Source organism: Gouania willdenowi, chromosome 8 (genome assembly GCF_900634775.1).
Source record: "Gouania willdenowi chromosome 8, fGouWil2.1, whole genome shotgun sequence".
Lineage (NCBI taxonomy): Eukaryota > Metazoa > Chordata > Actinopteri > Blenniiformes > Gobiesocidae > Gouania > Gouania willdenowi.
Window position 1 is genome coordinate 4,359,521 of NC_041051.1, and position 13,913 is coordinate 4,373,433.

At 41.1% G+C, this 13,913-nt stretch overlaps 1 protein-coding gene and 1 long non-coding RNA gene across 3 annotated transcripts in view; one reads left to right on the forward strand and one right to left on the reverse strand.

The window, feature by feature from the left end:
- Nucleotides 1-6: 6 nt before the first annotated feature.
- Nucleotides 7-4,360, forward strand: LOC114468464 (uncharacterized). Its single transcript, XR_003674644.1, has 3 exons — nt 7-1,096; nt 2,626-2,666; nt 3,069-4,360. It is a non-coding gene; the product is annotated as an uncharacterized LOC114468464 (long non-coding RNA).
- A 5,277-nt stretch (nt 4,361-9,637) lies between these two features.
- Nucleotides 9,638-13,913, reverse strand: part of LOC114468740 (parvalbumin-7-like) — a 113,898-nt gene continuing 109,622 nt past the window's right edge. For both annotated transcript variants that reach the window (XM_028455789.1, XM_028455790.1), the window contains one exon: nt 9,638-10,129. In XM_028455789.1, coding sequence (XP_028311590.1) covers nt 10,104-10,129 — 26 coding nt within the window. In that variant the 3' untranslated portion in view covers nt 9,638-10,103. The remainder of the gene's footprint in view (nt 10,130-13,913) is intronic.

Below are 13,913 nucleotides of genomic sequence, written 5' to 3' on the forward strand. Positions count from 1 at the left end.
TGTCATATTGTTTGATGTAACAACAATAGGAGTTCAATGTCAACGATAGAGCTGAATATCAAGTTTACAGCATTTTCTGATTAGTGATTATTTGACATGTTTATTACATTGGATTATGTTATCTCCATCAGGCTGAAATGGTACTAATTGATTTACAAACCCAGTTTCTCTGTTGAAATGAGGATTCTCCGATGAATCCTCCAAAAGCTAAGAATGTTTCAAAGAGTAAATGCAAATCCGCAAGCTGTCACTAAAAGCAAGACATCTAAATTGACACCAAACAGCTGCTGCTCCCTTAAAAACCATGAATTGGATTATTTTTTTTATCTTTTTTGGTTCTAGAATTAAAACTGTTTGTACATACAGTAAATGTCTAAAAAGCAAATAATTGTAATTTATTGCTGTTCACCCACGTTAGTACTGGCTAGGTCTTTTGTGTCAAAAAAGGGACCTTTTGGTATTTTATTTGTTCAACTTAGTAATGTCCCAGAAGAATTATTTATACAGTAGAAATTTCTAAAAACTAATGATGAAGAAATAACCAATAAAAACAAAAACAAAAATAAAAATAGAATAAAATAGAACAAGTAAATTAACTCAATGCAAAAAATTAATTTTAACTGAGCATGACATTTACAGTGTGACCAGCCACTCCCTAAATATTGAGTTTAACGAGCAGAGAAAACACCTGAGGAGAGGGTGGGACTACACATAGGAAGCCCAGTTCTGACTGAGTATTCACAAAAATAAAATCAAACAAACTGATTATTTACTACAGTAACCAAAACTATGAGCTAAACCAAAATGACCTCAAATCAAAACAATAGAAGAAGAAACACCTAACAAATCTCCAAACTACATCATTTCCAAGAACTAATGAATGACACTCACAGAACTGAAAAATGTAATAATCTAGTTTTTTTTTTTAAAATGAAGAAATAAATCTGATACAGTGCATATTACAGATATTTGCCATAAATGAAGTATTATCCCGTCCATCTAACAGGGACACTGTGGCAGCAGGGTGCTGTTCTCAATGACCCCACAGCCTTCTTTCTGGTGGATGCAGGGTGGGAGCTCCAGCTGCTGACATAAAGTACATTAGACTGTGTGCTTTCTGCTGTGTGCTGCTTTAGTGTGCTAAAGGAATGCGTATAGGGTGTATATTCTGACCCCATGGGCGTTGAGCTGCGGCAGAGATGCTGCTTTGTTTCTCTTTTCTCCATGGGGCTTTAAAAGCACATCAGTCGGTGGATTAAGTAGAAATATTGCTGCTGTCATTTTACAGGCAGGAGCTTAGGATTTAAATATAGGATTATTCTATAATATTATTTATATAAAAAATAAGATTCTTTATTCATACATTTATATACTGTTTTAAAAAAAAAAGAAGAGAACATCTGTAGAATTTATGGTAAAAGACTGGCAGATGTGCCAGCAATTTACTGTAGAAATTAAGATGACATAAGCTGGGTTTCCATTACAGATTTTTGCAAAATAAAAACAATATTTCTAAATTTTGGCAAAGTGCAATTGGACTTTCAACGTGTTTCCATTGAAGGTTGTTTTGGGCAGGAGCCTCCAAACTCCCATGAAATTTCATCCCGCGAGACTTCGCTGCAGGAAGATGGACGCTCAAAATCTCCTCATAACACTGTGTATTCCTTTGTTGTTTCACGTCTAATGTGGCGGTAACAACTTTAAAGTATAATGCTAAGAAAAGTCTCCTCTCCTGTTTACACGTACCACGTCATGCTTTCTTGGAGAGCAGTGGTCATGTGACCAGTTACGTCATGTTCTGTGACGTGTCTTTACGAAAAAGTGTTTCCGTGGCGCTTTTGCGGCACAATTCAATATCAAAACGTCTGAAAAACCTCCTCATGAAAGCGTCAAGACTTTTTATTGATATTTGAGTGCTTTTTCCAAATGCAGGTGTTTCAATCACCAGTCTTTATTTTGCTATTTAGATTTTGCGCATGTCCAAGGGTAATGGAAAACCCAGCTATACATGACATAGATGACATTATGGTTGGTGAATCAAATGGGTAACACATAAAGCTGACATTACGCTTTCATTATTATGACATGACACCTGTCATTAGCATGAATAAGTCAGGAAGGCCGTCATTAAGTGTCGTTTAGTACCCTAACCCTAAACTTTTGTTACCCTCATCTCTAAACCTAACTCTACCTAACCCCACTAGATCCATCCACCTGATCCAAAAATGCAAACATAGCTCCAAAGGTGTCATAGTTTAGTAAAAAAGTGTCATAACACTTAATGACAGCCTTCATGACACCTTATTCATGCTAATAACAGATAATTACAGTGTAATGTCACAGCCTTATGTATAAAACTTGACAAGTAAAGTGTCAATTGTAACATTCATTATTTTATGATTGAAGAGCTGGTTTGCTTCAGTACAAACCAGCTCTTCCTTCTGTCAGTTGCATGTTCTGCAGTTCCCTGTGTGCGTGCCTGTGCGTGCGTGCGGAACAGCTGAGTGCTGAAGGTCGACAGGGGTCAAGATCTGCTGCCCGCTGAGCCTCCATTAGTGCATGCATCCAAATTCCGTGCTTTTTATATTGACTCTCTAACATACACTGATTTTTTCTTCTTCACAGGCATCACAAACACATGGATCACGACCAGAGCTTTTCCCAAGGTATGAGTAATGCAGCTGCGCTGACAGGTTATTAAAATGAAGGCCACTCATGTCCGTTCCCAGAATATTTTTTTTCAAGTGTATCATGAAGCCATTAAAGTGCGAGTAAAGAAATGAGGCTGCATGTGATCGGATCGGCACAGAAATGCTTTTTGTCTATTATGACTTCAAGTGCATCCTAGAGATGAAACCGTTTCATTTATGGGCGTTTGGGTATCAGGCTCATCGTTCCCACTTCAGGTGAATGGCCTGTGAGATGGTGATATATAGTGCTCATTTCTTTGGTTATGTAACTTTTATAGCATCACAATGCTTTGATCAGATGCATGGTTTTCTGAAATTGGTTTTGCTACCATATCTTCTCATCTGTGTCCGCTCTCTGTTCCACTTTGTATTTTGCAGGGGAACCAATCCGTTTGCTACAGTGAAGCTTAAACCCACCACCACCAATGACAGATCGGCCCCTCGACTTCACCGCAGATGAAGTTTCAAACTAGAAACAATGTTTAAAGGAAATAGATCTTATCTCAAAGCTGAAAAACCTTCTTCCTTTCTTCATTCCAACTTGTGGTAACACTTTACTTGAAGTTTTATACATAAAGGCTGACATCACGCTGTCATTATTTAGACATGACACCTGTCATTAGCATGAATAAGGTGTCATGAAGGCTGTCATTAAGTGTCGTTTGTTACCCTAAACCAAACCTTTTGTTACCTTAACCCCAACCCTTCGATACCCTAACACTACCTAACCCCTAACCCTTTGTTACCCATCGTTTCCCTAACCCCTAATCCTAACCCATCGTTACCCTAACCCCTAATCCTTCTTTCCCTTAACCCTAACCCTTTGTTCCCCTAACCCTAACCCTTTGTTACTTTAACCCTTAACCCTTTGTTAGCCTAACCCCTAAACTTAACCCTAACCCTAACCCCTAAGCCCTCTAGACTTATATTGTACAAGATGAGTATTGTCTTATTTTTACAGGAAGCTGCAGACCCTCTCCTCTTTTATTGAGTTCTGGACCTTTTTTATTGGAGGTTTTTTTTTTGTTCCTTTAATTCCTGGTTTAATTTTTTTCTTTTATTTTGATTTTACTATTTTAAATCTACCATTGTAAAGAGGGGGAAGGGGTTCCTGTAGCCCGCACCTTTAAACATGTCTATCCCTATTCTAACCCTAAACCTACCTAACCCCTAACCCCTAAGCCTACCTAACACCACTAGATCCCTCCACCTAACCCAAAAAATGCCAACATTGCTCCAAAGGTGTCATCATTTTGTAAACGACACTTAGGGTGTGCTCACACTGGCAACTGGGACCGTTCCTAACCATCTCTGTGCATGTGTGAAACCATGGGGGACCATTGTCTGGCCTGAAATTGAACTGATCTTACCTTTATAAGCTCATTTTCCTCCTTTGTTTTTAAATCCCTTTGAACCTCCATCCATGGTAGTTTTTATCATCAGAGAGAGTCTTTCATTTTCAATAAATCCACTGCTATTTGGTCTTTTTTAATTTCTCTTTCTTTCTCACTCACTTTGTTCTCTCTGTTCCATGTGTCAATTTCGTAAAAACAAAGCGGCATCTTTCATGTTTCCGTTACGTGTGAGTAAAATTACCACAATTTACCGACATTGGCTGTAAAGAGCAACTTCTTATCTTTCATAAACTGATGTTATTTTTCCGATAGAGCAAATATGAGCAGAGTTACGGTCATTTAAATTAACGTGTTGCGTTCAGGGGCCCTGGGAAACCCAGTGAGTTCGTATAATCCAGCCGTGAAAAGAGCACGTGTCTGGGTAAATCTGGACGTATAGTTACCCTACGCAACAGAGATATGAAATTAACAACATGTACTGTCAACAACAAACCTTAATGGTGACGTAACGCCATACGTGTGTCATAAATTAACGTGATGACGTATTTCTCTGTGGGAACCGAGTTGAGCTGGTGATCACGTCCGTGGGGTGGGGGGGGTTTCCTGCTGTGAGCTTGTGAGCACACCCTTAATGACAGCTTAATCACACCTTATTCATGCTAATGACAGATAATGACAGCATGATGTCAGCCTTATGTATAAAACTGTAAGTAAAGTGTTACACATCTTGTTCATTGAGTTGAATTTCAGAAATCATTGTATAGACAATGCATGTACTATGTTAAATCTGGAACCAATGTCCCATAACCGATCAAAAACAATTCCTCAAAGTTATTTTTTTACATTTGGGGAAAATGGGCAAGTGTAAGAATTAAGATGAGGAATTGGATGCTTCTCTTCTACAGTTCCCTTAGAAAAATAAGCAACAATAGTAAAATAGTGAAGCCTTATTCACAGATTCAAGAGGAGGGATCAATGCCTCCATATTCAACAAATTCACTGTATTCTTCATTGGATAAATGGACAAATAAATGAGAAATTGAAAGCTTTTTAGTACATGTAGGACCTTTTGCTCGTTGTGGTCAGTTTGTTCTAAAATGAATCATTGCTGGTTTGACATGAATGGTTACCTTGTTATTTTGGGGTACATTTGTTGTGTTTTTGGGGTACATTTGTTGGGCTGGTCATTGTCTAAATATTTTCTGTTTTGTTTGTTATTAACCATATCTTTATGTGATTGATGAACCCTTTTGCTGATATAATAAATAAAAGGAATGTATATAATGTACAATAATTATCATAACTGTAGATTATTAATGCTTTGATTACATTTTTATATTTAGTAGAACAACTTTTGTTTTAGTGTTAATAGTGTACATTTCAGTTTAATTAGTGTCTCAGTGTGTGAAAACATGGCGTAGTTGGCATAATATTGTAATAGTAATGCAAACATGCTTTTTACACAGGAAAAGTGGATGTAAAAGATGATTATTAAATGAGCATAAATAAATCCTCATTCCACCTGGAGATTTGTGTGGTTTGGATGTGATGATTGCATGTTCTCTCAGTGCTTGTGTTGTTTTCTCACACACTAAATCAGTGTTTCTCAAATGTGGGAAGGTTTAACCCTAGTGGTACGCGATGGCACTTCAGGGGTTACTTGATAGAGGGAGAGAGTGGAAAAATAAGAAATGAAAGCATTTAAAATATGTGGTTTTATGTTTATTTTAGTTTTTTTTAAAATTTGCAACCATAATAATGACGAAGGAAATTATCTTGATTACAACATGAACTGAAAATACAAAGGTCAGTCTTGGTCCCACACCATGCAGGAGATGACTGGAAGTGATAGAAATAAATCTATTCAAAAAGCACTAAATACTGTTTCATTCCACTTACAAGATGAGATTTTTTTAAATGTATATCACTCATTCATTCCATAATAGTTGTTTTTTCACAGTTTTCCGAGTAAAATGTTATAGTCGGACAAAGGGGTACCTTGGATTCAGAAATAAGGCAAAGGGGGTGCTGGAGCCAAAAAAGTTTGAGAACCACTGCACTAAATCACACAAAAACATGTATTCAGGATTGTCTTTTAATTGTTTAATGGGGTGAAGGAGTTTGTCTGCCTCCAAGTGTTTTTTTTTTTTTTTTCTCTAAAATGAATTGATTTATTTTATTGCTTAATTGTGACCATCACCAGCCCTCCCTAAGGAAGGGTAAGAAATATTTTATTATAGGGAGGATATAAAAAGGGAGAGCAGTGTTACACCTAGGTGGAGGGGGAGGGGAAAGGGAGCAGGGAGGAAAGACTCAATATAAAGGGTGGGGAAGAATAGATTATTTTACAGTGAGGGTGAGATGTGAAGTTGTAGAACATATTGTGCTTATTATGTTGTGTAATCAACCCAGTCTGGTGACAAGTGTGAAGCTTAGCTATATAGTTGGTGGCTGTGGACTGGGGGAATGAGTGAGTGGTAATATCTAAAGCAGGTATTTGGGATTAACGTGTCTAAAGTTAAGCCCAGTATGAGTTTTATCCCACATCCCAAGGCGTGCCAGTGCATCGTAGACCAGTATATGTGCAAAAACCGCTACCGCAAACCCAGGAACTGCCCCGGGCCCGCAGATGCAGCCAGGCCAGCAGAAAGAGCGGGGGCCAAGGAGCCCCAGGCCACCCTCCCCACAGCAAGCAGCCCCCCAGACGCCCCCGAGATCCCAGGCCGAGAGGCAGTCACTGCCCCCCACACACACATCCGAGGAAGCCTCAAGCAGCCGAGCACCGTGCACATCCCGACCCCAACCCCCAACCCCAAGGCCCCCACCAGCATCCCGCCCCCCCCCCCACCCACCCACACCAAGGCACCCAACCCCCTGAGGGGAGGGCCCAGAGAGCCCCCCGCCCGAGACCCTCGCAGAGGAGCAGAGGCCCACGCCCAGCAGACGACTAGAGCCGCGCTAAATGGGCAGCCGGCGGGCTCAGAGCCAGCACGGACTGGGCCCCAGACCAGAAGGACCCGGAACGGAAGCAGCACCGAGAGTAGCACCCCCAGGGACGACGACCACGCCCATAGTCTCCGAGGGCACCAAGAAGATGCTGCAAGTTGCCCCGCCGGCCCCCCGGTGCACCGACCAAGCACCCCAGAGCGCGCCAAATCGCCTTTTCTTGATGCCACCCGTGCGGTGAGCCGTAGACAGCCCGCCCTCCCACCCCCATCCACCAAAGTGCCCAGCCACACTGCAGAGCCCGGCTCGCAGGGCACCGGCCAAGCCGGGGCCACCCGGCGCCGCACCCACAGGCATGGCCCCGGAAGACCCCCGCCAGGACCGGCCAGGCCCGTTGGACCCCAAGGGCACCACTGCAGGACAGGGAACCCCCAAGGGCGAGCCCCCAGGCCAAACCCCCGTGGGGGGCGCCCACTCACCCCAGCCCATGAATCGGCCACAAACCAGCAGGACCGCACAGCCCCAGATGGCACAAGAACAGCAGCCCAGGCCCCGCCCCTCACCAGACAGCGCAAGCCAAGGGGCAATGCCACCCCCCCCACGCAAGAGCGACCGGCGGCCGTCATCGCGGGAGAGAGGCACCCCAATGCCACACAACCGATGCGGAGCAGCAGCCCCCAGCCAAAGGCCCAGAACCCACCTACCCACCAGTCCGCAGATAGCAGGACAGACCTACCAAGCGGCCGATACCGACCTCAACCACCGGAACAGCTAGAGCCACCCCCCAGCAAAGAGCCTTCCGCCCCAACCCTGGCATAGACGCCAGCACCCCCCCGACACCGGCGTGGCAGGCCGTCCCAGACCCACACGCCGCAAGATGCGCTCCCAAGGCAACCAGGAGACGAGACAAGCGCCAAGCCCCACCCATAGTGAAGGAGCACCCCCATGCCCCACCAGGTCGGCACCGCCCGGAGAGACCCCGCAAAGACCCCGCAAAGAGAGCCCCCAGCAACACCCCTCCACGCCCCCAAGAGACCCACCTCCCCGCCACGCCTGACCGCACGCTCCCGATCTCTACACGGCGGCCCAGCCATCAACAGCCATCTAATTGGCATCTTTTCCATGGTGAGTTGCGAGGCCGTAAAACGACCCTGTTGGCTTAGATTTTACAATATGAATATAGCACGCCAAGACCACAAACCTCCACCAAATATCCTCTTTACCTCTTGTAAGAAACATGTGGGTCCAAATCCAAATGGGTACCACCACATTTTTTATAAAATTGCGATGGAATGAATAATCTGGATTAAACTGGGTGGACCAATCCGACATGATTGAGTCACATTTTGTAAAGATTAGTCAATAACAAAGCGAGATAATCATTTTTGAAATTTCACCAAAGATTAGAGAATTAGGCTGAGTTCACAATTGTTTGTAGTGCATGTGTTTACATTAGATAGTATGGAAAGATTGAGTATGTAAGAAATACCCAGATGTATATTATATCAAATATGCACAGTGGGCACACTCATCAGCCTAAACCGTCCCATGATGCATTGCGAGCAGAATGTAAAATCGTCCTGGGACTGGCTTCAAGCTACAAGTCAAACATTCCCTTTTCAAAATAAAAGCATCTATTCTTGTCTTCCATTACTTTTTAACTCTTTCGTGAATAGAGCACTTCTTTTGAAGTTAACCGGAAGTTTAGTCAGTAGCACAATGGAGAAAAATCTCTGAAATGTCAGAATGAAATGTATTTCTGCGAGTTTTATGGATAAAATGAGCACATGTTGATATTCTACTTGGTCACTTTCTCACTTTAAATGTTTTCAGAACTTTTAAAGGTGGAGAATCAACAGAGATATTTAGCCTCAATGTGATTCAGGTTTTTCTCATTATAGGTTCCAAATGCATCTTGGGAAACTCAGAAGTATATTTCAGTGGGAATGCTCATCATCCTAATCATACTATACACAGTATATACTCAGTTTGTAGTGTTTAGTAGGGAGTGTGCCATTTCAAACACAGCGTTAGAGTATTTTTTTTATTTTTATTGTTGTAACTGATCCAGAATCAGTATTTTCTTCTGGACCCCCGTAATGGAATGGATTCTTCCATGGTGTAAGGTCTATCTTGGGTTAAAATGTTGTCCAAATTTGTTAAGTACTTTTGAGGTAACCCTGTTAACAAACAAAAACACATTACCTCCTAGGTAAATGTAATGACTTCTTCTGCTACTTGTAAAGCTAACACCTCAATGCTAACACAATGCTAATCTGGTGTACAAAGTATTTCCCTAAACCCTCTTTCTTCATTGTCCTCTTTATAAATGAAACTGACTGTTGACCTCCTGAGATAATCTAATCTGATGATGAAACTGAGAGCCCCTAAGGTCTTTTTGTTTTTTTACTCTTTCTTTGAGTTGTCCTCTAGGAATATTTAACCCAAATTGGACCTCAGTGTGAGTTCAGCTCTGTGCCTGGCTGCCTTTATTTATAAACAGTGTGTACAAAATAAAAAGTGTCAAATCTGAAGAAATGTTCAAAGGAGTCTCAATAAATTAGACTTTTGGAGGCTTTGTGTTATTCCAATTTTATTCGTTGTTCACAGCTTTGATTTCTTTCTTTTTTGGCATGTTTTTCAACAGTTGGAGATGAAAAGGAGGGATAAAAAATAAGATGAATGAATTGATGCTGAGGAGAGTGCATGCAGGAGGGACCGATGAAGAGGTGACATAACGGATTGAATAAAGAGGCGTGGAATACGAACATGAGTGAAGTGATAAAAACAAAGACGTGATGATAATTTACTCTATAATGCTTCACTTGTATAAAAAGGATAACATAAATAGGAAGGGGGGTTTAGGGGGTTTCACACCAGTCAGCTTCAGTGCAGCTTTGCACTATGAGATGACAGCGTCAAAGAACGTGTTAAAGGAGAGCACAGGTCGCACCAGGGATCCACTCTGAAGTGGTGGGAAGAAGGGACCAGGAGGGGGGAGGTGAAACAGGGAGCTGGGGGTTTGGTGGCGTGGGGGGGGGGGGGGGGGGGGGGGCAAGTGTCAGGACGCATTGGTGCTGAAGAAGAAGCTTCATTGCGATAGGTAAGTGTTTTATTCTTTCACCAGGGCAGCAAATTCTGGAAAAGAAAAAAGAAAAATAGGTCAAATTCAATTCCTCCTCTTCTTCTTCTTCCTTTTTTATTTTTTACAACAGCAACAAAGACACTTTGAAGAAGTGAAAAACAGTGGTTTTCAGCTGGAGTAAAATATTTTATTTTAAAGGATGTTTATTTATGAAGCAGAGTGCAAACTATGTACTTTTAAATATCCATTCCCAAAGCGGAATAAATAAAAAAATTTTGAAATTTTTTTCTTGAGAATAACATTTTTGATAGATTTTTATCTATTTAAACGTATGGATCAAAATGCTATGTTTTTGTTTTTGGTTGAAGGTCTATGAGAGCTTCCTCTCTCACTGATATCTACAAAACATTCATCATAAACCTCCATGTTTTCATATGTGTACATTTTGAATATACTTTTCCTGCTTTGGGTCACAGCTAAGATTCTGATTTAGATTTCTTTATTCATAAACACGTTCACTTAAATGAGCATAGGCCAAGATTTGAGAAATAAATAAACGCTTTATTTTTTTTTTAATCCTAATTGGTGATGAAGCGTTCTAAACCAAAGAGAATGAGTCCACACATATTTCCACCTACTGCCTTGAACAGGGTTTGTGATACATTTTGTACTGCTTGTTATGGGCCGAACACTGCGAAGGTGACGTCAAATGACGCTGGTGCGTGTTCTCGAAGGCTTGAAGAGGCATCCCAATAACCAAGAAATAAAAAAGAATGCACAGTGGACTAAACTACTGTTTGGTTCCACAGATGTAAGCAGAGGCATATGCACAGGTCTTGCAGTAAACAGTCAAAGAACGGCCAGTAAATAAATAACGTGTTACAGTTAGAGTGTGGATCGGGCTTCATTTTGTTCGAGTCCGACCAAACAGTGAAAACCTCATTTTTTTCTCAAAGAAATTACATAAGTACGTTTGTTTTAGTGATAAGCACCAATTTTATTAACTCATTCATTGCCAGCCATTTTCAGAACAGCCAACCCCTCAGTGCCAGGCATTTTAGATTATTTTCACTGATTTTTAAAGACCTACAGAATATTTTGGACTATGACAATCTGACATCTGAAAGATTCTGAAAGATTAGACTGTCTACTTTCATCAGAAAGTTTTTTTTTTTGTTTCTAACTTGTTTCATTCTTCCGTAATCAGCAGTTGAATAGAGGCAAATTTTACCCAAATCGCCAGTTTGTGACAAAAAGCTGAGAAAAATGGCATTTTCTGAAAAGACCTATTAGTGTCTTTGACAAAAACAACACTGAGATCGGGCTTTTGATGGCAAAATTATTATTATTTTGCTATCAATGTCAGAGTTGAAAGGATTTCTTACTGTATTTTGGCATTCCCCCAAATGAGGAGAGACTCAAGGCAGGAAATAGAAAGGGTGGGGAAGAATAGATTATTTTATAGTGAGAGTGAGATGTGAAGTCGTAGAACATATTGTGCTTATTATGTTGTGTAATCAACCCAGTCTGGTGACAAGTGTGAAGCTTAGCTATAATGGTGGTGGCTGTGGACAGGGGGAAGGAGTGAGTGGTAGTACCTAAAGCAGGTATTTGGGATTAACGTGTCTAAGGTTAAGCCCAGTATGAGTTTTATCCCACATCCCAAGGCGTACCAGTGCATCGTATACCAGTGTATGTGCAAAAACCGCTACTGCAAACCCAGGAGCCGCTGTAACCCAGCTATTACAATTGATTTTTGCTATTGGCTGAGAACAAGCTAATGTGACATTTTGGGACCATCTTGTCACAAACAAGATAAAAACATATACCTGTAGGCTTTACAATCTGTGGTAAAGAGGTTGGATTGAGAGAAAAGTGAATAGAGGTATATTGAGTGATGAGTAGCTAGTTAGCGTAGCATAGATTGTTCATTGGAGATTTTATAGTATAGACTGGGTGTGTCTAAGGCATTTTTTGATTTTCAGGTCAGGAGAAAGCAGGGGTTTAGTTATTCTTTAACCCAGGTGATTTCAGCCTGGCTATGTGCGTGCTCTCATGAAACCCACACACGCAAACACACACACACACACGCTCTGATGACTCAGTAAACCCTGTGTAAGGGACAGGCTTCAGTACCATTCAGTCAGCCCACATCATAATTTCGACATTATTTACAGTATTGCCTATTTTATTTCACAGGACCATTCACACTAGCGCAACTGCATTATATTACTGCTGAGGCTGTCAGCATATGAATAAATTAATGAAAGAATTAATGACTTCATTCATCAGCGCATACGTAGACTGTCTCTCCACAGGCTTCATCAGCTGACTGTAGATAAGATATAAATCTAAAAGATTCAAATTACTTAATTACACTTTTTACTATTATTCTAAACAACAAAAACAGATAATTGACCATTGAGTAGTTTTTAAAAAGACTTTGGTTGTTCCTGATGTCAGAGCAGTTTACAACTGTCGGTGTAAAGAATATAGAAGCCAAATGTGTGATTCGGTGATCGTTAGGGCACTTGTAATTTGAAAATTAGACAAATTTATTGTGATTTGCAGTTAAAAAAAAATCGTCTTAATCTTAAAGTTGTACGAGGTTTTGTCATTTTTGGCCCAAAGGTACTAGCTAAACAGGGCCAATAGAAGCTATCATGATCAGATAGTGGTTCTAGCATTAATGAGATTTAAAAACAAAATACCAGCACACTAGATTAAAACATGCACAATCTGCATGAAAAGCTCAGGGTCTAAAATCTCGAACCCATGGTTGTTCTACATATCTATACTGTATTGCAAGAAATATCTGCGTGTGTGTGTGTGTGTGTGTGTGTGTGTGTGTGTGTGTGTGTGTGTGTGTGTGTGTGTGTGTGTGTGGAGCGAAGATCTCCCCGGTGCAGTGTCTGTTCAACCTCAAACTTTGTCAACAGCTTCCAAATACCACAAGTTTGTGCATCCGATATTTTGGAGTAATTTGGTCACTTCAAAAGAAGTGAAACCTATTCAGCTTTTGACCTCAGTGTGTGAGGGGGCGCTAGCTCACCATCTATATCTATTTCACTGCACAGCTCCGCTCAGTTGTGTGCCAGAGCCAATCACAGTGGCGAGCTAAAGTCACGTGTGCAGCCAGAGCCAATCGGAGCAGACACGGAGTGAGAGAGAGGAAGATAGTTTAAGGCTCTTTCACAACTTGTGAGACAACTGATGTGAGTCACTGAGTGTGTGCATGAGTCCACGGAGAAGTAGCGAGTGTGTCTCACACACACACACACACACACACACACACACACACACACACACATTAAGAATTATTAATTAAATAGAATTAAACCAGGGAAATTGCACACACTATTTTACTTTACACCTGCAAATATACCCCTTTATAACACTACAGAATACAGAGTATATACTGTGCACCTCTTTGTACATCCAACCTTCAAACACATACTAACTAGGCCATAATTGACAACTCTACTTAAGCTCCTCCCACTATATGAATACATACTTCCAAAGGGCACTGTAAGTTTAATAAAATGCACAATGCATGTTTGGGCTTTTTACTGTATTTCTCCTGTAGCAGTTGAGAGAAGCTGAAGAGAGCATTTTCTGTTGAATACTTTCTGTGTGCGTCTAATAGACACAATGCACTTTTTTCAAGTCTGTTAATCAAAATTCAACCCGTGGAACCAAAGATGATTGCAGCCACAGGGGTGCTGCATACCATTTAGTGTCACTGACACAGGAAATCACTGTTTTCATGGCTTGTGGTTTACAAATAGAAAAATGCTGGATGGAACGTGTATTTTTATATGTTATTGATATTTGACA